General features: G+C 38.6%; 1 protein-coding gene across 5 annotated transcripts in view; it reads left to right on the top strand.

Annotated features, from left to right (window-relative positions):
* Positions 1 to 25,445, top strand: part of CDK14 (cyclin dependent kinase 14) — a 296,945-nt gene that overhangs the window by 111,294 nt on the left and 160,206 nt on the right. For all 5 annotated transcript variants that reach the window (XM_088533551.1, XM_088533554.1, XM_088533553.1 and 2 more), the window contains 2 exons: positions 11,111 to 11,205; positions 23,292 to 23,354. In XM_088533551.1, the coding sequence (XP_088389677.1) occupies positions 11,111 to 11,205; positions 23,292 to 23,354 (158 nt within the window). The remainder of the gene's footprint in view (positions 1 to 11,110; positions 11,206 to 23,291; positions 23,355 to 25,445) is intronic.

Below are 25,445 nucleotides of genomic sequence, written 5' to 3' on the forward strand. Positions count from 1 at the left end.
TAGCTCAAAATACTTCTCAGAAGAACTTGCTTCAAGAGTTTCTTAGAAAAGGCTGATTTGAGCAATGTGTGTTCCAAGGATTTTCAGAGATTGAGAAACTGCTTTAAAACAATGACATTTTTATAGGATCAAGGTTCAAGAATATAACAATGTGCAAAACATTGCTACCTGTACTGGAAGTACTCGGCTTCCACACAGCTGCACAGCACTAAGGAACCCTGTGCCCGTGTTGGATAGATTATTTTTAGGTTGTGTTGGTGAGATGAGAGAGCGCCATCACGTCTCTGGCCATGATATGTTTATAATGAGATTATATCCAGTGGCCTGGTCATATTCAGGTCCTATGTTGGCTATGTACTAATCCACAGTATATACAGTAGATATTCATATGTGCTTGGTCAAACTACCCAATGTTTGAACTGGGAATGATTTACCAGCTAAAGTTTAATTTCTTTCTCAGCTTCATTTTGGAAATGCAAAGGAGTATTTCAGTTATGGTTATTGGTTACCGCCAACTTTCAGCATCGCCCCATAAGCATTAAGTCCTCTTGTGAAACTGTCTTTTCTCCTGCTTAATCTTCATATTGCTTAAGTGTCTGAAATACTAACAAGAGAGTTTGAACTCTCGATTGAATATCTAGTTATGGGTCTTACTTGCTGATCTCTAAATATTTTTTTCTTCTTAAATGGTCCCTGAGTTTAAAAACTCACTTCCCATGCTCCTCGTCTCCTTGGCAGCATTCCTACTGTCCACTGGTGGGCAGTGGCAGACAGAAGAGCTATGGGGTGATGCCAAAAGCTGGCAGTTTAGAGGATGGTGTGAATATCTCAGAAAGAAAAAGATCATCATTAAAACAGTGGGTTGGGAAGAGTGAAAATGATGCCATTCAGATCATCACGAGATATAGAAAAGATGGGAGGGATTGGTGACTTAGACTTACCTGAGCCAGGAGACTGTAGGATTGAGATAAGGGGAGTCTACTTGGACAGTGCTACCATTTCACAGGATTTTGCCTATTGTAAGGGATAAAGAGTCAGATTGAAGGGACGTAGAAATGAAGCAGGGGATTTGGAAATAGATTCAGCCAAGAACAGGTTTGGAATTATGAATTCAGTGAATTGACAGCAAAGTGCTGCCGCTAGCATGGTGACATCTAGAATTTACATGGCATCCCAGACTTCTTGGCTCAACCTTCTTCCACTTCTGCCAGTACGTTTAAGTGTGCTCAAGGAGGAGGGATGTCTGGAGAGATTCAAAGTTACGAAGTGCAAGTTTCCACTGACCAAATGCAAGCTTAGATAAATGAGACAGATTTTCACATCAAGGAGAAAAAGCACATCCTTCATTGAATATGTGAGATCTGAGAACTATTTGAAGAAAAGGTTATCAGCATTAAAGAGCATGTTGGTTCTCTGGCTCTTCCTTGGAAAAGGCCGATCTCTTCTGGCTGGAATGAATGTGGATGAGCACAAACTTAAAAGATTGGCACATTGATTGAAGCTTCAATTTACTGGAAAAAGCAAACAATAAATTGCTATAATTCTAATTGATACATGACAGAACAAGTATCCAGGAACTGAGTACATTTTCAAGGAGTTTGGGAAGTGATGTTTTATATCTTCATGTAATAGACAGGCAAGCTGTTGGTTGTTAAGTTGGCCTTTAAAAAAATTCTTACCACCTGTGGTGTTACTGGGCTATGCTGGCAGATCTCTTTGATGTATTTTCTCACATTTTGGGGGTTTGTTTTAATTATGTTGTTGCTCAAAATGATTTTGATGTGGATTTAGATTTAGTTTGGTTGGTATCGTACATTTAGGCAGGTAGTTCAGAAACTGTACATGAAAATAATGGGGCTGTATTTAGAAAAACTAGGAGGATAGAGATATTTGACTTACCTTAACCAGATCTCTTCTAGGCATCTTCTCCAACTTCTCCCTCACCTGTGGTTATCAGCTGTGGCTGTCAGCTCCAGGAAGCTGAAGCATTCCTTCAGCCCATCTTTTCTGTTCTAACACCCCTCTTGCTTTTACAGAGGGCCAATTGCTCTTAAAACAAACATGCAGTGCCTGCCATCTTTTGCTACAATGAAAATTTCTGGCCTTTTAATCCAAATTACAAAATGTTAAAAATGTCTACATGATTTAAATAACCATAGGCAGTAATATGGTAATAGAGATCTTTGTTGTCCTTTAAGTGTATATTTACAAACCTTGAAATCATCTTGATGTAGATGTAGTTGTATTCTAGTGTGAATAAAGGGAAAATCCTGCAGATCTATTGTACAGTTTTCTGTTTCCTTCTGACTGCTTACACCTTGAATTCTGTTAACATTGGTGGCGGACGCTGTGAGCTGCAAGAGTAAATGACAATTAAATGACATGGTGAGAACCAAGACAATACCCTGACAATACTATATTGAGCAAAGGCTGAAGGCAGACAACACATCTGTTCTCTGTGTTACAGAGCTGATAAAGTAAAGCTGATTTATAGAGTAGGTTCTTTAGTTGTGAAAAGAATGTGTAAGTCATGTTTTCAGATAACACGATTGCTAAGTTGATGGCCACCAATGGTGGCACAAGAGTGCTTTGCTGTTGGTGGTACAGCATGCCTAGTAATTTCTGATACTAATTTTTTAACTTGATTAGTGTGGAAGAAAATTAATCTTCACTTGAATAATGACAGGGTTTTACTGATGAAGTGTCTGCCAGTTTGCTTTCATCCTTTCTCCTGCTGATTTTTTAAAAAATTTTTTACATTGGAATGACTTTGGAAGTTACTTGAGGCAAGAATCTTGCCATTTTGTTGTTTGAGTGCTTAAGATTGTTTTGTATGGGAAAGAAAGAATATCATGCAAATCTTGTAATAGGCATCGATGAGATTTAGTTGGATTTAAGGTTATTTGTGGAATTTCAGATTTCATGTCCTTTAATAAATGTATTATATGTGTTCTAGACATTGTTCATATTTATGCTTAGAAGCCGACTAATCTATTTATTTTGGTTGCTTCTTGGTAGTTTGGTTATGCTATGATTGGATTTCATTTAATGTTATCAAATTCTAATACTTTTCCTATAAGTAGTCAATGTCATTCTCCCTTCCATCACGGAACAGTAAACCTTACTTCCACTGTGACTGACTTTTGTTTACTAAAATGCTTATTTTAAGACTATGGCTACTTTTCTGTTTTCTTTCTTCAACCTCTCCATCACTCCTCAAACCCAAAACCATGTGGTGCTGGTTGCAGCGTTGCTCTCCAGCGGTTGGAGGAGAGCTGTGTTGAGCCTCACCCGCTCAGAAACAAAACCAGTGGGCTCCTTTGAAGGCTTCTTTCTCCTTCTCTTTTCAGAAAATAGCAGGACATATGTTACAAGTCTTTTTTTTTCCCCGAAGCTGGCAATAGAATTCATTCTTCTTTTCATGCAGTACTTTTGCTGGAGGATATGTTTCTCTGAGAAATATAGCATGTATATCTCTTTTTTTAACTTTTTTTTTTTGTGTAGAATTCCTCATTTGTATGTAGTAGATAAAATATGCTGTTAGGCAGCTGAGTTTTAAAGTTAAGTGTTTTATTTCCTGGGAATCCTTCCTATTTCGTACAAAAAGATTGTGAGTATATACAGTTTAGTGTTTTCTTGTCACACTTAATACACTGGGGAAAAACCAATAACAAAACTCACTTTCACTTCATCAAGGCAAGAATTTCATTGCTGGCTCTCAGCTATTTCAGGCTTTAATTACATTGCTTTGGAACATGTAATACCAGTATTGCACATATACCACTTACACTGGAAAATCTTTATTATGGCTGCAAAGTCAATCATTCAGAAGTTGACAGAATTAAGTTGCCTCTATAAACTTAATTTGGTCCCTGGATTGGCCCAGGACTCTTCACTGTTTAATTACGCAACAGCACCGTGTTTGCTCCCACTGTGTGATCTCTGCCTGTGTCAGAGGATGAATGATGAAATCAGTTGTTTTTTTTTTCTTGATATGTGGCTCCAGCTATGTGCACCTACTGTGCATTATTAAAACACAACTGTTTTTGAGATTTTCTAGAACACTCATTACAGTAATTTTATTACTTAGCAAATATTTGTTGATCTTCTCAGCATCCCATCTGGTGACAGGTCTTTCAAATGATGGTTTGAGATGTTCTCTGATTTTCAAAGTATTGTGTAGCACTGGGTAATATTGACGTAATGTGTTGTTTGGGGTTCTCTACTAGTTGTGTGCACTCAGTGGTTCTCATAGTCATGAATCAGGATCTAAGACTGTTGTGTCCAGAAAATAAAGAACATTGTGATGATTCTTGGCTTGAATGACTGACTTAGCATCATGTTCGGCTCATAGTAGAAGTTAGGTAAAAATCAGGTTTGTTTTCTTCTGACTTGATCCTTGTGGACCTTTCAGCTTCTCTAATGATTTGGCAAGGCCATGCAGTAAGCAGTGTTTCCTGCTGCAGAAGCTGAGCACATCGCTGGATCAAGTTCAGATATAGTCCTTACAGAAATAAGATCCAAACTTCTTCCACTTATGGAAAAAGCAAAAGATTTTTGTTCAAGTAATTTTGTAAGTGTTTGAAAAGGAGAATAGAAAACCATATTCTATTTTATGATATCTGCAGTCATGTGTTCAGTCATCGTGTTTGGAAGCTAAAGATCTCATATAAGCATGGGCTGCATGAAGTGAAATAGCTGGTAGCTGTGATAGGTTGCTTCTTTCTGTGGACTGAAGTTAGAAGGGAATGAGAAAAAATGATGTGTTTGTGAATTGCTACTTGCTGAAAGCAGAAGGATGGGATGTACAGCAATCGTGGGGTTCAATATGGACTGGAGTCCATGTGTTTTTGTTTCTACAGACTCATTTCCTTCATACAGAACGTGAATACTTGTCCGTCTTGTGGTCCTTGCTCCGTCACCTTTTTGTTGTTTACTCTCACTGCATATTTCCTGTATTTTCCAACCTTTGCAAGCTGTTCAGCTGTCCTGTGCCTTTTGTTCCTCCTTTGCAGCCACCCTAGCCCCGGTGTGAATCGTAGCCCTCCTGCAGTCTCCTGCTGGCTGTGCTCCGCTTCCACTTCACGTTGCTGCTGCTCACTTCGAGCATCTTTCCTGGCGCGGCCTGCGTCTCCTGCCTCCGTCTGAACCCCTATCATTCCCAGTCCAGCCATGTGTGCTTTGTCTATCATCTTCTCTCTGTCAACATTCAGTGTTCCCAAGCGCATTCCCCATCTCTTTCTCCTTCTTCCACAGACTTGCTCTTAACCCTTTTATATTTAAATCAGGCCACTGTGTAGTTTCATACTGCCTACAGCATAGTTTACATAGGCAACTACCTGACTCAGAGAGGTGATTTCAAAAGGTTGACCCCATTTAGAGGGTTTTCATGGAGATGGCCAAATGCATATTCCTATTTTAAAGGCTCCCTTTTCAGTTTTCAAGTATCCTCCTAGTTTTCAAGTATCACAAAACATGTTTTTTTTAAAGGGCAAGTTATCTTGCTATGTTTCATAAGCTATTACTAAGGCCTATTTTTTGAGAAACAAAGAGACTATTTATGCTGGAAATTTCCAAAGAACTCATGCTAAGGTTGACAAACAGATATATGAAAACTTTGTCTGCAATTCAGCAAAATAACCAGGGGCTGATAACAGCTTATAACACATCGGTCACTGCTTTATTAGTAGGTAGCACTGCCAGCTCCAGTTATGGTATGCATGCATAAAAGCATAATAGAAACATACCTCGCAGACACTGGAGAGATGGTTCCTGTACCCAGTGACATATTTTTGGTTTAGACAGTTTCCTCTTCTTAAATCCTGAAATGGACAGTGAAGGCAATATCGACTGGCTGCTCCAGGATGAGTAGCAAATGACTGTGTTTTTCCATGAGAGTCTGGCTTTAATAGGATAATACCTCATTATTTTTAACCTCCATCTGTACTTGTGTCTGGAGAACATGGTGAAAAATGTGCATTGCATAAATTTAAATCTAGTGTATAATGAAAAGGTCATTCAGTTCTGATGGCAGTGGTCTTCTATATATGTTTTAGAATAATATGATGTAGTGTTTTTCAGAGTTGGTCTGGTCAGGCTTTCCAATGCACCATCCCTTTCAACAGATGAAGAGCTTTTAGGCAAGTTTGTGGCTTACCTCTTGCTTAGGGGTCTACAAATGTAGTGAGAAGAATCTTCTGAAGGTGCCTGTATGTTGTTATATAAGCTCTTTTTCTCTATTGCTTAATAATATAATATACATCCAAGTAGGAGCACCAGGAAGGATTTTCAAATGTACTTTGTTGAAAGATGAGCCCACTGATGTGTCAGGCTGAATTTGAGCCTAAGGAGCAGGTGCATCTAATGTGATATTATGGTCCTTTCAACAAAACAGTCTGCGTTTGAAAGCAAATGCTTCTTACAAGGAGCTGAGGCACTGCGCAGTTTCTTAATGCCAATTTATTTTTGTTCTATTATTATTATTATTACTTAATGAAGGCTAGAATAAGGATCATTTATTAAAATCTAGACAAGACATATAAGGTAGAAGTGGGCTATAAAAAAGCTAATTCACTTTTTTTTATGTAATAAGCAAATGGAAAGATTTGTTGCTTTTTCTGTTTTTCCTGTTGCCCACAGATTCTTTTAAAATTTGTTAAAAAATTTCTCTAATAAAAATCTGTCAAAGTTGAACAGTGACTTGTATCTTTATTGCATTGTGTCTGCTAATATAAGAGAGGAAGCCGACTAATTCTGTGCATTTATCAGCTCTAAAATCCATTCATTACTTGGGACATTGCAAATAATCTTTCTGCAGAATATATGCTGTGGTGAGAGCATGATAAGTTTGTGGTCAGTTTGGTCTTGCATAGGATGTAGAGTTTTTCTCAAACTGAATCTTGTCATATGAGCATTGCAGGAAAACGAAGCTGTTTGTTCTTAGTAAATTATTTAGGTGGATGGACTGGAAGGTAGATCCAAGTACTGCATTTCTGAGGAGGAAATCTCTGCAGTTCCTTCTGCAAAAACAGTGCAGAGTGCTGAATTGCTGACTCTGCCTAATAATTTGAAGAAAAATTTACAGGTAAAAAGTCCTGCTGTGTGGGAAGTAGTTGGATGAGAAACATAGGGAACATCCTGCTCAGAGGAGAAATTTTAAAAACTGCTATAAAAGGTGTGTAGTTTGAAATACAAATTGCTGAGAAGAAGTGCAGAACTTTTGTAATATATGTAGGGAACCAAAAACATTTGGGTATGCTTCTCGAAAGACATAATGAGGAAAAATGTTCATGTTGCTAACGAGTCTAAACTGTCTTTAGTTGAAAGACTAAAAATGCTTTTGTAGGAGAGTTCAGTATAAAGAGGCTGAACCCAAGTGTTATGAGAAGGGGCTGGCCCTCTGTCAGAGAGCATCAGCATGTCTACAGTATGTGACAACCCACGGATTTTTACAGATTTTTTGGTTTCAGGTTGGTTACAGGTAGTTGGTTAATGGTGGTTAGAGATTTTTTGCTACACATTGATTGTTGTTTGGCTCCAAAACATAAGCAATTACTTTCCTGGTAATATTGCCTAGAACTTGCACGGTTTGATGTTTGAGAAATTAAACAGAGTAGCCAAGATGTGCGGTTATATTAACAATATCAGACGGGTGCAAACTGGCATGATACACCATCTTCAAGAATAAAACTCCCCTAGTGAGAGATGTCCTCTTAAGAGTAAGAGTAAGGATAGTGAAAAAGAGTGAACAAAGTATGTGAGACGCAGCAAGGCCTTCACCGAGGTGGTGCTCGCTGGTGTGTGATAAGCCCCGTAGGGCTCCTGTACCATATACAGAGGAAAACAGACTTTTTCACAGCTGCATTTTCTGGAGGAATGATGAGAATATCACAAAATCACAGCCTTTCCTTGTGATAGGTAAAATGAAAAAAAGCAGCAGCAGCAGCAGTTGTTTATCAGTGTGGATCCTGGCAGCATGCGGGCTGAGTGCTCTTCCTGCTGAGAAAAGTTTCAAGGCCACTGAAATATCAGACCATTTACAGAGGGGGAATGATGCTTTCAGCTACAGCCACAGCGGAGACTTTTCAGTGTGTGAGAACAAGACGACTGTCGAGAATTGCAAGACTGAATTAATTGTGGTCGGATGTTTCAAACATTATCATTAATGTGACAGCTTACTGTACTTCCCATGTCCAAGAGAAATATCTTTGTTAGTGCTGTTTGAAGTGGTTTTTTTTTTCTTGCCTTCTATGGCTTGGGAGTAGATAGGAATAGTTACATCTGTTGACTGTGACATACAGCTTTGGAATGATAAATCATGGGCATGTCTGAATGGTCCTTTTGAGAGTGCCATACTGCTCCTGCCTCGCTCCAAGCCTACCAGAGGGAAGTCAAAGCTGGTCTTAGAGTCACCCAGGTTTGCTCATGGAGTGCCAAGCTTGAGCTGATGCTGTGAATCCTTCAGAGGGCAAAGCACTGTTTGCTGCTGAGGTTTCGGATGAGAGCTGGCTGCTGTCCATCTGCGTTGGCTTCTTTGTGAACGGACTTTAGAACCCGGTTCATCTGGGGACAGCATAAAATTCCTTGACCAAAGCAAGCAATAAGGCAGCTTGTCAGGAGATCTTAAGAGATGCAAATAATGACAACATCTTCTGGTTGGAGGGAGAAATCCGTGGTGCCTATTCAGGCAAATGCAATGTGTTTCTTCTAGGTATGCAAAAATAGATATCAGCCCTTCATGGGGAAGTGCTCAGTGTTGGTACTTTCAGTGGCTCAGGTCATGAACTTTTATATCAGTCACAGAAACAATCATCTGGGATGTCGTTAGCTGTTGAATGTCTCTAATCCTCTACTTCTTTTTTATAGCGAGAATTTTCTCTAAGAGAATGTGCAAACATATTTGACAAACCAAGCATGTATCCATTCAGATGCATATAATATTTTGTCCAAAGAGTTTTAAAAAAAAGCATTTTAGCATCATGTGCTACTGTGCCTCCTCAAAGCTCTTTGGGGAAATGAATTAAAAATGTCTCCATCTGTTTACCTTGCATGTAATGCAGAGAGGAAAGAGGAAGAATTCCAACAATATTGAAGTAACATTATATGATTTAGTTTTTAGAAGTACACACCAAGCTTATAGTGCATGCTGGTATGTTTTCTACACCTTTGTGATTTGTTGAAATGCTTTTTCAACAATATTTAGTATTTTTATTATGTCAGCATTTAGTCTGGATTTGTCATACCATGAATTGATAGCAGAATTGATTCTTGCTTCCACAGCGTATAATTAGTGCAATTAAGAAGATTTTGCATTCTCTAGTATTTACTGTATTTCATGGGGACTAATGGATACAGTGATCTGAGCCCTTGGGTGATGTTTTGTTGTTCATGTAATATGTGGTAGATACTGAATATTGAGAGGGGAAGAGCTTTGGAAGGCAAAATTGGCTATTAGAGAAGATAAGTAAGAGGTAAGAGCCAGGGAGGGGAATGAAGAAGAAAGACAGTATTTGCAAAGACCTCAGGCTAAGCAGCTTTCAGTGTACTGTTTAAGCTTTAATGACCCATATACAGATTTTAGCAACAAAGTAATGGCCAACTAGAGGAATTAAAGGGCCTGAGGCAGTGGTCTGAACAGCAAAGGCTGACAGAGGTCATAAATACTGTTACAGTTCTGAAAGAACTCTACCAGAAAGTGGAGGTTTTTTTCTGTTTCAAGTCTCCTTGCAAGTATGGTCTTTTGAAAAGATTTGAGGGAAAGCTTGCTTTGTGTGGACTGTTTCCCATGTTTCCCCAGATTAAAAGATTTTGTTCCTGGTAGATGGCATCTTTTGGAATAGTTGTTCTAATTGTCTGAGATTTGTATCCATACCTCTTTTTCATATACCTTTTTTTTCACTAATGTCCGTTTAAAAGAAACAGCTGTATTTCTCTGGGTTTTTACTCCTAGAAAATCTCCAGATTCTATGATGAGGATACTGTGAAAGCTTTGCATGGTTCTTCCTTTCAGAAAACAGCTTCTACCTGATTTGTAGAATGTTAAAAAATACTGGAGATGCACTGACCAAATGTTTGCAGGACTGCAGAGGATAGTTGTGTCCAGGAGCTTCCTTAGTTCCCATTTTGCACAGCACTGGAGAGAGAGCCATGCTTTGTCTTAAGAGGTTGTGGAGACAATTTAGTGTTTCATTATTTTCTTAGACAAAAAAGGACAACACAAAAAATATTCACTAATATTCAAACATTATTCACTATGTCACTTGTTTGCATGTCTTTGTATCTATTATTTACTTCACTATGTGGCTCAGTGACTGATAGTCCTGCTCGGATGTATGCATGAGATGACAATGCACCAGTGACAGAATGACATTGGTAACCACACATGGCTTGTCAGCACTTATTGCTAAAATATGCCGTATCTTTTGAAACATTAAATATGTATTATGGTGTGAACATTAAATATGTATTATGGTGCAAAAGAAATTTAGTGAAGGAGATCACACAGAGGTTCACAAAGTAAATCCTTATTTGTTAGTAGTCTGAAAAATGTGAGCTGTTACCATTTAAAAAAATACAGTAAGAAAACAGAGGTCATTTATTCTCACAGAATGCAAATGATTCCATGAAACCTGTAAGAGCCTTTTGGTTTATGAGAAAGAGGAATTACTGCTTAAAAAGATAGGATATCACAGGATAGATGTTGTACTTCGGCTAGAAAGCTGCTCTGTTGTGTTGGATTGAAAAACACTATGACTTTTATCTTAGGCAAAAATGACCTCTGAGTTTAAAAGAAGAACCTGATGTTTCAAGTCAGAAGCTAATGATGGATTCACTCAGCAGAGGCTCCTTAAGGGAAGCATCTCTGTCCGTAGCTCATTTTGGCCTTGAACTGAGGTTGAGTTTGACCAAGTTTGATAAAATAGCACTAGCTCGGAAGGCATGATTTTCAAAATACAGAAGCTTATGGACATAGAAGAGGCTTACATACAGCTATTGCTGGTCAGTTTACAAATTTCAGATGTCAAATAATTCTCCAAGTAGCTAAAGTACATGCCAATTAATAGAAAATGTTTTGATCTTTTTAAGATAACATGTATGTTTTACTTTTCAGCTTCTCTTTTGAAAGGATTGAAACATGCTAACATTGTGCTGCTTCATGACATCATTCACACCAAGGAGACCTTGACACTTGTATTTGAATATGTGGTGAGTAAAGTAATTAATATTCTGGATATGATCCAGAATGTATTGACGTTCATGAAGAAGCTCTCCTTACCTTCAGTGACCAGGTTGAGATAACCATTCTGTTTCTCCAGGAGATTGGAGGCTGTAAGAGGTGATGCTTTGTAATACCCTATGCTCAAAGTGGAAGGCTGGCTGGACAAGGCCAGGTTCAGAGGTGGAGAAGTGCCTGCTGGAGCTTTATAAGGTTCTTACTCAGCTGGCACTTCAAGCTGGGTCACTCCTCTGCTTCTTGATTATAGTTTGCTTTTTAAAGCAAACTTTACTTAGTGGTAGGTAATTTTAAATTAGTTGAGGAGAATAGAAAAACAGAAATTTGGATCGAAATGCTTAAGCAGTAGTTTCTACCTCTGTGACAAGTTAAAGACAAGAGTGTGACAAGTTAAAATGGCTCTTGTTGCAACTGGCTTGTGCATCATGTCTGAAATAAGTCTTTTTATAAGGAACATCGGTAGGAAATGCGTGACGCATACAATTTATACTTCTGCTTGCCAATAGCTACTTGTTATTGGCTTTTTTTTTGTTCACCCTGATCAGTGTTTTAGCTACTAATTAAAACTTCAATTTGCAGAGTACATAGTGTAATGATCTATTTGTGTTCAGAATGTTACTTTCCAGAGTCTTGGGCTTGAACTTCTAATTAATCTTTTTTAGTTTTCCTAAGACAAGCATATGGTATTTATGTAGAACTACTTCAGCATTTAGCTACAGAATTATGCAATGGACTATTATAATTAACCTCCCTGTTTTCACAGATGGGCCCAAGAACATGTAGTTTAAAAGAAACGAATTTAGAGGAGGTTAAATTTTCAATATAATATCTGGTATTGTGTTACAGTCAATAAGGCTAAGCACAGAGATTATAAATTTGTTGCTTAAAATGAGAAATATTCTAGTTTTTATACCTCTCTACTTACTTTTTGTGTATGTGTGTGCCTGTGTTTCGTGGGAGCATACTTTAAATTTTACAAGATAAAGCACACAACTTCCTGTCTGGAGAAACTATTCACCTTGTCTATTTACATGAAATGATGCACTTTAATAATGCGTGGATTCAGCCACAGCAGCCTGCAGAGCAGTTGCGTGTATTACATTTTTTCTACCTCAGGTATAAGAACATTAATGCAAATCTAATTCCTTTTCTCCAAATCAGTGATTCTTCTATCCCTAACTTACAAGCTGAATTAGCATAGGAAAGCCTTGACATTTAATTTTATGTAACAGTCAGTGTAGACTTATTTGCATAGCTTAACGTGAATACAATTTGCAGTCCTTTTATCAGTGTCTGTGTTTAGCTGTTCATCAGAATTGTTTGAGAAATGATATGTAAAATAGATTTCTTCCTAAAACGTATTTTTTTTACCTATTGTGTAAATGTCAAACTACTGGATTTTACATTCAATAGTAGTATTTATAACTGTGTTTGTAAATACACACTTAATCATGTAGTATTTTATCATGTTGCTGTCCTTCATAAACATAGGCACAGACTAAAATTCATGCACTTCAGCTCACTTAACTGTTTGTTTTTAAACAAGAGGCTTTTGGGATCATCCCTGTTGATGTTATGTGTTTTTATTATTATTGTATTTGTTGAAAGTCTTGCAGGATCTTGCAGTGTTGAGACCTGTGTTTATCACTCATTGAGAAATAACGTGAAGAAATATGTTCACCAAAAATTTCTAGCATGTGGTTCAAGTGACATTTTAGCATTTTGATTGGTGATCAGTCCTCCAAAGTGGTGTTCAGGAAAATGGGAGGGATGCTTAGCTCTCTGTAAGCGTTCTGTGGAATATGACTTAATGGCTCTGTAGCTGATATAGGACTCATAATTTTGAGATTGTTATGTAATTGCAAAGTTATGAGTTGATCAGATAGATAAGTGATGCCTGATGATGCTTAATGCTTAAGACTGTCCATGTAATCCCAAATGAATTCTTGTGCCTTTGCATGATGCAACAGTTCTTAACTGAATGCTCGCAGCGACCTAATCTTTGTTCTCTTTGTCAAAAAATGGTCTCATTCATTACAGAGCATGAATGTTTAGAGGCAAAAATGAAAGTCGTCCATTTAAATCTACAATTTTTGGCTGGTTGTCTATGCGGTCTAGGTAAATAATTGATATTACTGAGCTGGATCTGTGTAATCTCTGGCTTGATTTTTCAAACCCCTGTACATGGTTTAATTCAATAATGTGAAATAAGCTGAAACCAGTAGAAATATTCATGCAAATTCACATGTACACTAGCACACGTGTTTGAAGGACTGAGGCACAGCAAACTTAAAGGGAGCTGAACTTGATCTGTTTCATAAAAGTGATGTTGTAGAACTACTGTGTGATAGTCATGAATCAGTCTTGGCCATTTCAAAGCTAATATGAATCTTTTGAGTAAGATGTCATAATTAGATTGGGGGAACAGATATTAATCTGAAAGAGTTCTCAGAAAATGTGAATGTTGAGATGCCAGGCTGGTGTTGATTCCACTGGGAAATGAATACAGATGAAGTATCGGAGTAGCTTATCAAAGATGTTCAGTTTCAGCATTGACCCTGAAAGAGTAGAATGAAATTTAATTTTCTGTAGCACCTCTCATTGCAAAATGCATTACAGTAATAAGTTAAAAGCTGAAAGGAGAGTGTCTCTGAAAGGAAGCATGGCCATGATTATATTCTCTGAGTGTCTCAGATTAGAATTTATTTTATATGAAAGCTTGCAATGTGAATATAAATGACAAAACTTCTTACAGTTGACCTTACTGGTCACCAGAAACAAGAAAAATCAATCTTTAAAAATCTTCAAATCTTACCTAAAAGTCAGGAGAAGAATTTCACTTTCCATATAAATATTTTGGTATAGAATTTGGAGCTATATGTTTCTGTGCAAAGAAGAATAGGGATTTACTCCCTGTCAATGAAAGGATTCAATTTAAAACAGTTTAGTATATATAGTACCTTATTAGTAGAGCATAACTTTGTTGTGTACTTTAGTAATGCCTCTATCAGCCAAATTACAATTTTTATTGGTTGCCCAAGCCTACCGAAAAAGTCTAAAAATGGAATTTTGTCCCTGGATGACTGAGGACTGCTGCTCATCACCTGAATAGCTTTGAGGATGAGCTGCTTGGAATCACCTCTTCAAAACTGGAAGAGTTGATGTAGTTTTCCACCTATGAATGCTAGAGAAAACAGTTCCTGTATAGGTAAGTGTAGCTGGTGTATGCTGTACCAGCTTTGAGAAGAGAATGCGGCACATTTTGTGTGTGGCACCTGAAACTGAAGACTTCCAAATGGAAGAGGTCTACCCACCTTTACAGCTGAGTGGAGGAGTGCGAGTGGTCACTTCAGGTTTGTTCTCTTCCTATTGAAGATCTCTTTAGGCTGACGAGCTTGTGTGACCTTATGTAAATACCAGCTGTATAAAACTGCAAATGCCACTAATGTAACCAGGAAGTGACGAATTTGCAGGCGACATCTGAGGCGTATTGACAAAGGTTTTTGAAGGTGGTTTCACATCTGTTCTTTGTAAAAATTATCATTAGTGTTCTCATTAGCTTCTTCATGTGTATATTTAAAAGAAAAACAGTTGTTTTTAGAAACAATCGCTTACAGACGATGCTCAAGAGTGCATTGCTGTGGGCTTGGCAGAAGGGTAATGAGGTTTTTAGTATTATGTATAATTATGCAAGTATATTATTATCAATAAATGAACCAGTAGCTTGTTGTATAGCTGGCATATAAAATTGAGCTCGTGTAGATGTACATTGTGCTTTCCATATTTATGAACAAGACCTGAAACAATAACAGATACATTTATAATTGAAGGTATGAGTAATGAGCAATATTATTTCTGCCTCAGCAATAAAAAAGCTCCAAACTAATCTAACAGTGTAATTTAAATCCAAGCATTTTCAATTACCTTGCCTGTTTTAATCTTTGTGTATGTTTTTCTGTCTTAAAAATTACTTTCCATTAAAATAAAAAGCTTAATTCTCACTGCTTGATTACAACAGCTAAAACAACTTGTTAAACAAGGAGATGGCTTAATAAAGTACATTGATTGCACTTTCCTTCTCTTTCCAGTAGGAGAAGCATAGATGCAAGTTTCTCATTTTGATGGTGATTGATATATTGAAATATACACTATTCATAGGAATTAAGAATCACAGAGCTAAGATTTCAACCTTACATTTTGAGTTTATCATTGGGCCAAAGCCTTATGCAAGAAAAGGATTAAATTTGCCTTATAAAATTTTAAATTTTGATAACTGGCATCAAAAAAGTATTACAGGACTTCTGTTTATTTTTTAGCAACATCAATTGAAACTGAAAGCAGTAGGATGGCATTGCTGGAATGTTTAAAAACAAGCAACCCCCCCAAAAATCCCACGTTACTTCAGTGGATGAGATTGCATAGAAAATCAGTAGAGCCCCAGAGCTGCTGCTGAGCTGTGACCACTAGGATCATGATCATCACGATCAGTCAGTGGTGACTGATACCTAGAGAAAATGAGCGGGCCTGAGCTAACGTCGTGGGAAAGAAGGTTGGGCTTCTTCATCTTTGAGAGGAAGAGTGAGGGTTAGTGGGAAGCCGAACCCTTATTTTGCTGTGAGAATGAAATGATGGGGCATTTCTTCAGCCTTTTGAGGTTTATGTGCCTGTCCAGCTACATTAAGCAAAGGCTGAAACATGAAACTTTGCAACAAGCCTAACTGCTCCTGCTGCCCTCTTGGCAGCCTCCCCTGCTCGCCCAAACTTGCTCCGCCTGTCCGCCATGCTCTGAAAGAGATTTTTGTATCTCTGGAAGTATTAAGCTTTTTCTTTTAATATATGTAGATATGCTCAGTGCAATGGAAGTGTGATTTTGCAGATTAAAGTTCACATGCTTATATCTGTGTGCATGTGAACTGCAAGTTGCTCAGCTAGTAAAAATTGTCATAACCTTTTTGACTTTAGGAAGTACAGGTTCATCACAGCTTGCACATGCACAATGCTGATCTGCTGCTAGATTTTAAGTGTGCCATACAGAAAATCTTAGGGATGTGTGAGGTGTGATTCTTTTATTAAATGAATCTTACCAAATTAATTGTTTACTATCTCTTGAGTCTGATTTACTAAGAAAAGAGGCTGATACAGTTATTAAGGCGGCCAAGGAATAAAGAGGGTAAATTGACAGCTGAAAGCCCTTTAGAAAACATTAATTCTTTCCACAGTGGTGAGTTTTATCAGCCTAAGTTACAAAGCAGATTGTTCTCAATTAAAAGAGACTTTATGTAAGCCTAACCAAACTACAGACAACTGTGCAGTCTGTTTTCTCCCTGGAATTTCTAGGTAGGTTTGGGGATATAGTATGTACTTCTCCCCTGTGCCCCACACCTCCTTTTCTAGATTGCATTGTTCATGTGTTTCAAAGTCAATTTGTCATTGTTGGCAGTGTGTGCAAACTCCAAGTTGCTGGAAACATCTGTTAGCAAAATTGTTTTCAGAAAAGGTGTCTTGGGTGTTTGTATTTTTTCGTGGATCCCTAATATATATCTTTTCCCTGCTGCACAGCCCAGCTGCTGAGCTTCCTTCTAACACTCAGAAGTTGCTTGTAGGATATTTTTTGTAAGCATGGCTAAAACCTCCCTTTTGTATAAAGAGCACTAGCTCTGAGTTATAGAAAGCCTTAGATATGCTTTGCAAATGAAAGCTCGTGACACTTCTGAAAGCACCATACCCATCACATGTTGTTTAAAGTGTTTTGCAGTAATCTGCAGATCACTTAGGTTAAAGGCTAGATGCCATTCAAATAGAATTAACTCTTCTTTGTTTTCCTGTTACTTCAAATGATGCAACTGCCAGGGCTTTTATTGGTAAATTGCATTATCAGTTTAAGAATTTGTTAGTGACAAAAGGGGAAAGTATTTTAGTCAGTAGAACTGCTAGGGCATAAATAATGTGTGCTCTCTTTTTAACAGGAAAGAATGGCTTGCAACAGTCTTGCTGCCTCAGTGAAACAATACAATCTGTCTGCTGCATGAGGTCATTGCCAGAAGCCAAATAGTATGGTTTTTGTTTTAATGGAAGGCTTCTTTCACATTGCTGGTTTTACATGATGGGAATGTGGTTGGAAGTGCTTCCTGTTCCATTCACAAGCCCCAGGCTCTTCATGCATTTCAGCTTCAAAAATGACAGCTGAAACCAATTAGGCAGAATTATGGGACAGCTAAGTCACATGTAGATTTATCATGGCTGAGGAAGAGGAGGGAGAGAGGAGACCCTATTGCTTGGGAAGTAGAAATGGCTAATTTAATTAGGAGAGGATGACAGTCTCGTAATTATTATGGAAAAGGGCTGGGGAGGTAGAGCTCATTTCATGTTGGTGGCTTTGTCTTTAAAAAGAGACCTCCTGTCCTTTGTATGAATGTGGTCATGGTTGGTGGTAGAATCTCGGAATTCTGTGGAGCATAGTTGAGCAAAAATATTGGAATTTAAAGTGAAGCACGAGGCATATCTGAGGACATATATAGCTTGTGGTTTACTCATCTATTCATAATTAAAATTCTTTCTTCAAGGGGAGAGAGGAGGAGTCTGAATCTTCAGCATCTGTCTGACTTTTTTTCTCTTTAATTTACATTCTCTCCGTCTCTTGCTCTCTCTCTTGTAGAATGCAGTTTATATAAACTTTGTTCAGCTGAATAAATATCAGCCTGGTTTCTTTTCCCTTCAGCAGATGCTTATGCACAGTGTGCTCACAAATATATACATGTGTGTGTCTACAAACACAAGCCAGAGTCTTGCTGCATAGGATTTTCCTTGGAGTCCTTCTGCTCCGCCACACATGGCAAGCCAAACCCCGTTTCCTTTCTTTACAAAATGTTATCTTTGGGTTCTTAATGTGAAGTAACCAAAAGTTTTTGTGGTATTGCCATGGTAGTTGATGGGGAAAGGGGACCGAGTGAGAAACATAGCAGAGAGAGTTTACGGAAGTGTAGGTTTTTTGTTTGGTTGGATGGGTTTTTTCTTTTTTTTAGCACTGGGTTCTTTTTGTGTTCCTCAAGCAAAGCTTAATTTTTGCTCAATCCTTCTATAATTTTGTTGTTGTTTATTTAGATTCTGAACTCATGATTTGAGATGTTTGACTCTATTGTGGGTAAAAGCTGCTTAAAAGTCATTGAAATTTAAATGCATCAAATGGGCATTGCCTGATGTCCATTTGGTTTGGAGACAAGAGAAAGGTGTAAGTGTCCAGCATCTCAGAGCATGAGTTTTCCCTTCCTTATCCTAGGAGGTACTCCGCAGTGTCTGTTCTAACCGGGACTCCTGACATCCATCCCAAAAAAGATTAAGACACTTGTAGTCATTTCCTAATGGTGATCTACTTACTTGGGATGTGCACTGAGGAAAGAGTTTGTGTTTTAATTTACTGAGAAGCAATAGCACAAAGGCATGTCAGAGCCTTCAAGGATGTGTAGCTATGTACCAGAACCTTGAATTCACATCACAGACCTGGAGCAATGATCTTAAGGAATGATCCAGCAAAATACTTGAACAATAAGGTGCTAATGTCTGCCTCAGGTTGCCTTTGTTTATTTTTAATGTCAGACAAAATTGCCAAAATACCTTAAATCTGTAGTTAGAGGACCCTTATCAGAAATATTTGTGTCACACAAGGACTTCCTTTTTCCTCCCATTAACAGATTTGTGGTTTGTATTTAAGATAGGTGTCTGAAGATTTCATCCCTCCTTTGACTTGGCTGCAGTCTTTCACAGTTTCTAATGCAGTGGCTTGCATCCACTGAGCAATTGAACATGCTTCTGAGAGAGGCACTAGGGAGGGAAGGGATTGAGTTGTTCCTACAAAAGCATAACAGATTTTGCCCCAGGTATTGTTGTGTTTGTGAGGTGGTAAAGTCAGGTTTTTAAAATGAAGAGATGCTGCCATTGAGACTGTTTAGGCATTCCTAACTTGCTATTCTTGGGAAAGAGCCTCATGTGCAAATCTGCAGATGGCTCTGTTAGTGAAGCCATGCGGTGTTCGTTGATCTTTTATTTGGATGTAGAAACTAGGGTCCCTTTCTTTGGATTCAAAGTATGGTTTTATGATGAGGCAGGTAACAGTGCTTTAGAGAACTAAATTCTCTCCCTGCCACAGAGCTGTGAACATATGCTAAAAGGCAGTATTCAGTCAGCACTGAATTACTTGTGGTGATTTGTCTGGGCTAGAGATTAAGATGTGTTTTACATAGTTGCTACAAAGCTAGATCTAGGCAGAATTCCCCCAGACAGATCCACCTGGAAAAGTCTGTGTGTGATAGAAATTTGCAGTTACTTGGGAGTCTCAGCACTATGTTTCCAGGTCATCCAGTTTCTGTGTGAGGAGTCCTCACTCTCTTGAGCTGGTGGTGAGTTGACTATAAGAGGTTTGTTGTCCAGCTTGTTTCTTCAAGCATAGTTTTACGTTATTTTCATTACGTAATTATATCTTGAATACAGTGAAGAGCCCAGCATCAAAGTTTGGCCTGCCGTATCTGGAGCCCTTGTTCCACTTGGGAAAGCAAGTGCCTTCTGCGTGGTAGTACAGTATTAAGAAAGACTCAGCTGTACGGAACACAGTTAGAAAACTGCTTTCCTCCAGCCTGCTCACTTGCTTTTTTTCTGATGCTTTCATTCTTCTCCTGAAACTTGAGTTCATGTCTTTTTTCTTGTTGTCAGTTGAGCCCATGAGCATCGGATGGACACTTGCCTGCCAAAAGGGACAATGAGCTAGAAATAGCTGTCTCGGCAGTGCTGTCAGCTTTCCTGGCTATACTTGTGTTTAATTCAACATGCTCGGAGCCCCGGCCTTGGGAGCAGGACAGCAGCTGACTATGCCTTGGTTTTCACTTTACCACCTTTATTTATTTATTTTATAGTAGGAGCAGTGTCCTACTATAATTTTGTAAGTTGCTTTCCCATATCACCTAGTCCCTAATCACCATAATGATTAGTCGCTTTTATGAGAAGGGCTTTTAGCATTTCATGATGATGATGATGTCTGGAAAGGTTTAAGCAGAAAAGGTGGTGTATTTCTGTTTACTATCTGCATGAAGAGTTAATAGCATTTTTAGTGGATCTAACGTGTGCATGAGGGAAAAAGGCAATGTAGAAAGACAGTTGCACTTTTAACTTTTCTAGGTTTCCTCAGGACAGTAGAAATTGCAGCTCACAGGAAATTTTATGTAGATGCAGCCAATCATTTTTTGAGGGAAAGAAGTCTTGACATTGAGGTTTATGCCTGGCTACCAGCTTTTCTGGGCCTTGCATTAGAAGGATTTAGCTGGGTGTAGTGGAGGTAGTGAATGACGCGTAACACAAAGTAATCACAGTTGAGAAAAACTCGTGTAAATAAGAATGGAGATATATATAGGAGAAAGTGGGATTGCCTCATGCTTGGCTCCAAATGTAAGTAGACAGATGAGCTTTATTGCTGTTGCTAGTGATGCAGCTCCAAAGAGGCTGCTCTTGGAATGCTCTTGGTGCCCCAGACCTTGTGGGCAGCGAGCAGCTGGGGTGGTGGGAGGTCACAGTCATGGGACTTTGCAAACTCACTCAGTTATTTTGCCTTCCTCTAGTCTGCTTTGTGCTGGCTGCCTATTTGCAAATTTTAGAAATCAGTGGAAATGGAAGGAGGCAGTTAAGTGCCCACCTACCATGTTACTTGTCACCCACAAAGACTGAAGTGCAGGGAGATGCTAATCCTCCTTCTTCAGCCCGCAGAAGGAAGTGCCTCCATGGCCGTGGGTGGATGCGGCGGCATCTCCGCGCCCGCAGGGAGATGCGTGTTACGGAGCTGCCCTTTTGACCCTGCCGGTGTTTGCAAAGCAGGAACTCGTGCCTCTTTAAACTTCTCCCAAACGCTGCAGATGCTCCTGCTATTTAAAACTTTGTATTGAAGTTAAAGAAGAGAACATGTTATTCCACCAGGCTGTCATTTCTCTGCAATAAGGGAAAACATATGGAAGCAGGGTGGAAGCCCCCAGTTCCTCACTTGATGCCAGCTACGAAGCCAGACGTCACCTGTAGCAATGACATTTCAGGTGATACTCTGCCAGAGGCATTAGCCTTTTGTGCTCGGGTTAGTACTCAAGAGCTGTTAATTTTTCAAAACAAATGACAGGGTTAACAGGTGACTGTGATCAATAATGTTTCCTTGGTGTTGCTATAGAAAAAAACGAAACTGAGTTGGATAGTGTGCTGAATATTGAAGGATGCCTGGCCTGTTCTTGACATAGGTGATTAATGCAGTCTCAAACTGTGATCAATAATGTTTCCTTGGTGTTGCTATAGAAAAAAACGAAACTGAGTTGGATAGTGTGCTGAATATTGAAGGATGCCTGGCCTGTTCTTGACATAGGTGATTAATGCAGTCTCAAACAACTCACTGGAAGAACAGAAGAGAAATAATACCCAAAACAGCTGGTAGATTTTGTAAAACTGAAATAAGTAAGTCTTTACTTTAAATACAGACTTTATACAAAAGACACTTAAAAAAATTTAGTGATAGTTATTACTCACTAACAGACAAGGTATATTTTTTCATTTTCTTTAGAAATAAATTTAGTGATGGATTAACTGTAAGTTGATATATTACTAGCTTATGTTTGGGAAGAAACTGTGTTGTTGTGCTCTAGTGCGCTCTGTCTGACTGCCCACTCTGCCTCTACAATATGAACAAACTTCATTTTGGTACACGAGCAAATTCCCCTTGTCAGGATACTTGCTGTTTTTAGGCCACATCAGAATTTTTGGGAAAAAGTAAGTGTGCTGGTGCACAGCCTAATCAGCTAGTACATGTTATATCATTACAAGGTTAATTCTGCGTGCACGGTGTGTTTTCATTGTTAGCTTTGGAAGAGTAGAGGAGAGCTGATACAGTACAGTTGTGGTTAGCCCTAATTTTCATCATAGCAGGCATAAATTTCGCTATGTATCCATATGATAATTCTACAACAGATTCTCTGGAAAATGGTTCCTGGACTTGAAAACATAGCACATGGAAACTCTTCTGGTATTTCAGAGCCAGCTTTTGTCCAAACCTCTCACCTTGAATACTGCCCGTATTTAGCTGGTCTGTTCTGTCTGTCTGTGTGAGGCATGTATTCAAGGAATGCTGGCTGATTTTTACCAGATGTTTTCTGAAAACAGATGTGAAGGATGGAATCAGACATAGCTTTTGATGGTTATTCTAGTGGATCATTTTACTTGGTTTATTCTGAATGTAATTGCGGAGGCCGAGTTGTGCGTCAGATCAGAGAAGCAAAATGTGACTTCATTGGAAGTGTGCTCCAGGTTGGTAGGAAAGTGAAGAAGTGAGAGGGAAAAATTCAGAGAAAATAATGCTACCATATGAAAAAAAACACTCCATAAAATATTTATTATTATATTAATAAGATTAATCTATATGTTGCATGTCCTCTTATGTAGCAATTTTATGGCATAGTTGCAGAAAATACATTCAATTGCGAAGTTGAAACTGATTTAGCTGATAAAGATTTTTGAATCTTCAATGAGGCTATTTTCTGTAATTAATAGCTGTACGCATGCATAATACATGCTTCCTTTTAAGCTGAAAACTGTCATTCTGTTTTGTGATATGCAGTCTTCTCTAGATTTATTTTCTATATCATTAAACCATCATAATCTAGACACCATAAAAATTATAATTAGAAGCCAGTGTTTTTATGTGAATAATAGGAGTAGTATAAGGGATTCTTTCTTACATTCTTTCCATTTCTCCCAGGCATTACCTGAGTGCTGTTGATGATGACGTTATAAAATGTTACTGAAAACCAAATATTTTTTTCTTACTCAGGACATCAGAATTCAATGCAATTTAGCTTTGGTAAATATTCATATCAGTCAAATTACAGAAATGGTTAAGAAAAATTGAGTGTATAGGTCAAAATTTGTGTTTATGTGGAAAAAGCTCCTTATCTTCTGTTAGTTTTGTCCACTCCTAAGTAGAAAATATTTATTGTTGTAATCATACAGATATTAATACATTTTTTCCTCTGACTCTTTTTTTTAGCACACTGATTTATGTCAGTACATGGATAAACACCCTGGAGGGCTTCATCCGGAAAATGTGAAGGTAAGAGTCAAAAAGAGGGCACATTACAAGTGCTGTAATGATAAACTTGCACAGAAAGTTGTGTGAATTATTTGCTTGGAACCTGTCTGATTATTAGCTAAATGAAAAATGATGGGCAGATGAGGTAATTTTATTTTAAAATAAAGTTGCAAATATTTGAGCATTCCTACAAAATAATTTGTGAAGTGTATCGAATTGAATGAGTGAGAATAAATCATAAATACTGTTTTAGTGTTGGTAACTCCTTCCCTCCACTCCAACATTTAATGTCCTCACACCCCCTAAGTGAACATATTTTAGGCTGTCAGCACGAGATCTTCAGGGAGGTGAAACAGTGTGAGTTCATCGGCTTCGAGGGAGCTCTCATGAATTCTGTTAGCTGAATGAACTGCTTTTTCACATGAAGCAACATATAAAATCTTTCCCAACCTTTCTGCTTCCTTATTTTTCACCTTTTCTTTTTTTAAGGTTGATGCTCAGAATCATCATGCAGTAAAGGGGGTTTATTATTAGTAGGATTTAATAGAAAAGTATTTGACTGTTAGAGACTTGATCCAGTTACTTCCTGGGAAGTCAGCCAAATTATTTTAGCATAAAATGGAAGCCAATCAGACATGCAGAATGTGTCTGTGTGTATAGACCACCCAGATGATATTTGTTACACTTGTCTTGCACTTTGACACCATTCCCAGTGTTGTTCTGCTTTGGAAGTGTTTAAATCTCCACTTGTCAAGCTGAGAAGTTCATTCCAATATTTAGTTACGTCAAGACAGAAATTGAGAAGTTCATGGGATAAAAAAAGCATTTGTTACCAGGAAAGCTGAAAAGCTTTGTCTGATTTAGGAAAAAAAAAAAAAAAAGAAGAGAAATACATAAAATTAAATTAACAGGCGATATATGTACCCCGTTATCTAGACTTCCTCACGAGGTCAAAAAGAGAGCAAAGATGGGTGTCCAAATGGGATGGGTCTGGAGTGGGGTCTTCTCCCAGCTCCAACGGGTGCCTCCTTGTGGAGCGGCTGCAAGTGTGAGGCCGAAGGCCCCTGAGGAGCAGGCAGTGCTCCGTCCCTGAGCCGTTGTGCTTTCTTCACTGCTTGCTGTCGTAGGTAGAGTTTCCTAGGCCAAGCGTTTAAAGTGATGGCTCTAGGTTTTGTTTCCCTCTGGAGACTCTTCCTCTCGCCTCTCTGAGGTTTGTGTTGAGCTCAGATTGGATGTGGGAGCTCGGGTACGTGCGAGCACACCAGGGCTGCAGCGCCGTGCCGGTGAAGATGCAGTCCTCGCTGCGGCTGTAACTTTTCCCCACCAGGAGAACATCAAAATTCACATAATGAGACTTTTTCTTGTTCGTATCAAGGCCCAGTGAGCTTGTCTTTGAGGAGGAGAGTTGTACATGGATAATTGGGCTTGCTAATGCATCGCCCTCCTAAATCCTGAGCTAACTGGCTCTGCAACAGATTTCCTGCAGCAACCGATGTAATTACGGAGGCAGAAGGAAAGCCTAGCAGGAAGGCTGTGCTATTAAGCCAGTGAGCTGCTTTACAGGCACCTTTGAATGTTGTGCAGTGGCATTGTAGAGGAACTGCAAAAGCAGCAATTTCCTTTCAAATGTTGCTACATGTATTCCAGTGGCTGTCTTTACCATCTAACAGCAGCGATCAGCAACACGTAAGAAGCTCATGGATACATTAAAAATGTTTCTGTGAGTATCTAAGTGTAGTAGAGAACTGAGGTAATGCTAGTTCCAGCTTTTTTAGAGGCCAAGTGAATTCTTTGCAAAAAGGAAACTGGAAAACAAAGGAAAAAAAATGCTCATTGAAGCAGACAAAGTTGCCCTTCTGCTGTGAGTCCATTGGACAATTAAAATTATTTTTTCTCTTTAATAATAATAATGAAAATGGATCATATATGGTTAATAGAACCTCTTGGTAGGACAGCAGAATGGATTAGCCTTAATTTTTAGTGGTCTTTATTAAAACCAAACAGGCTGTTTTGAGCTCCCACCATTCTCAAGCTGAAGCAGCCTCTCCAGGGTTGTCTCCTGTTCTCAAGCTATGGGGAAAGACTGTGAGCTTAGCTGAACAGAGTGTTTTC

Source organism: Tinamus guttatus, unplaced genomic scaffold (assembly GCF_059628265.1).
Source record: "Tinamus guttatus ecotype Peru unplaced genomic scaffold, ASM5962826v1 Tinamus_guttatus_pri_ptg000509l, whole genome shotgun sequence".
Classification (NCBI taxonomy): domain Eukaryota; kingdom Metazoa; phylum Chordata; class Aves; order Tinamiformes; family Tinamidae; genus Tinamus; species Tinamus guttatus.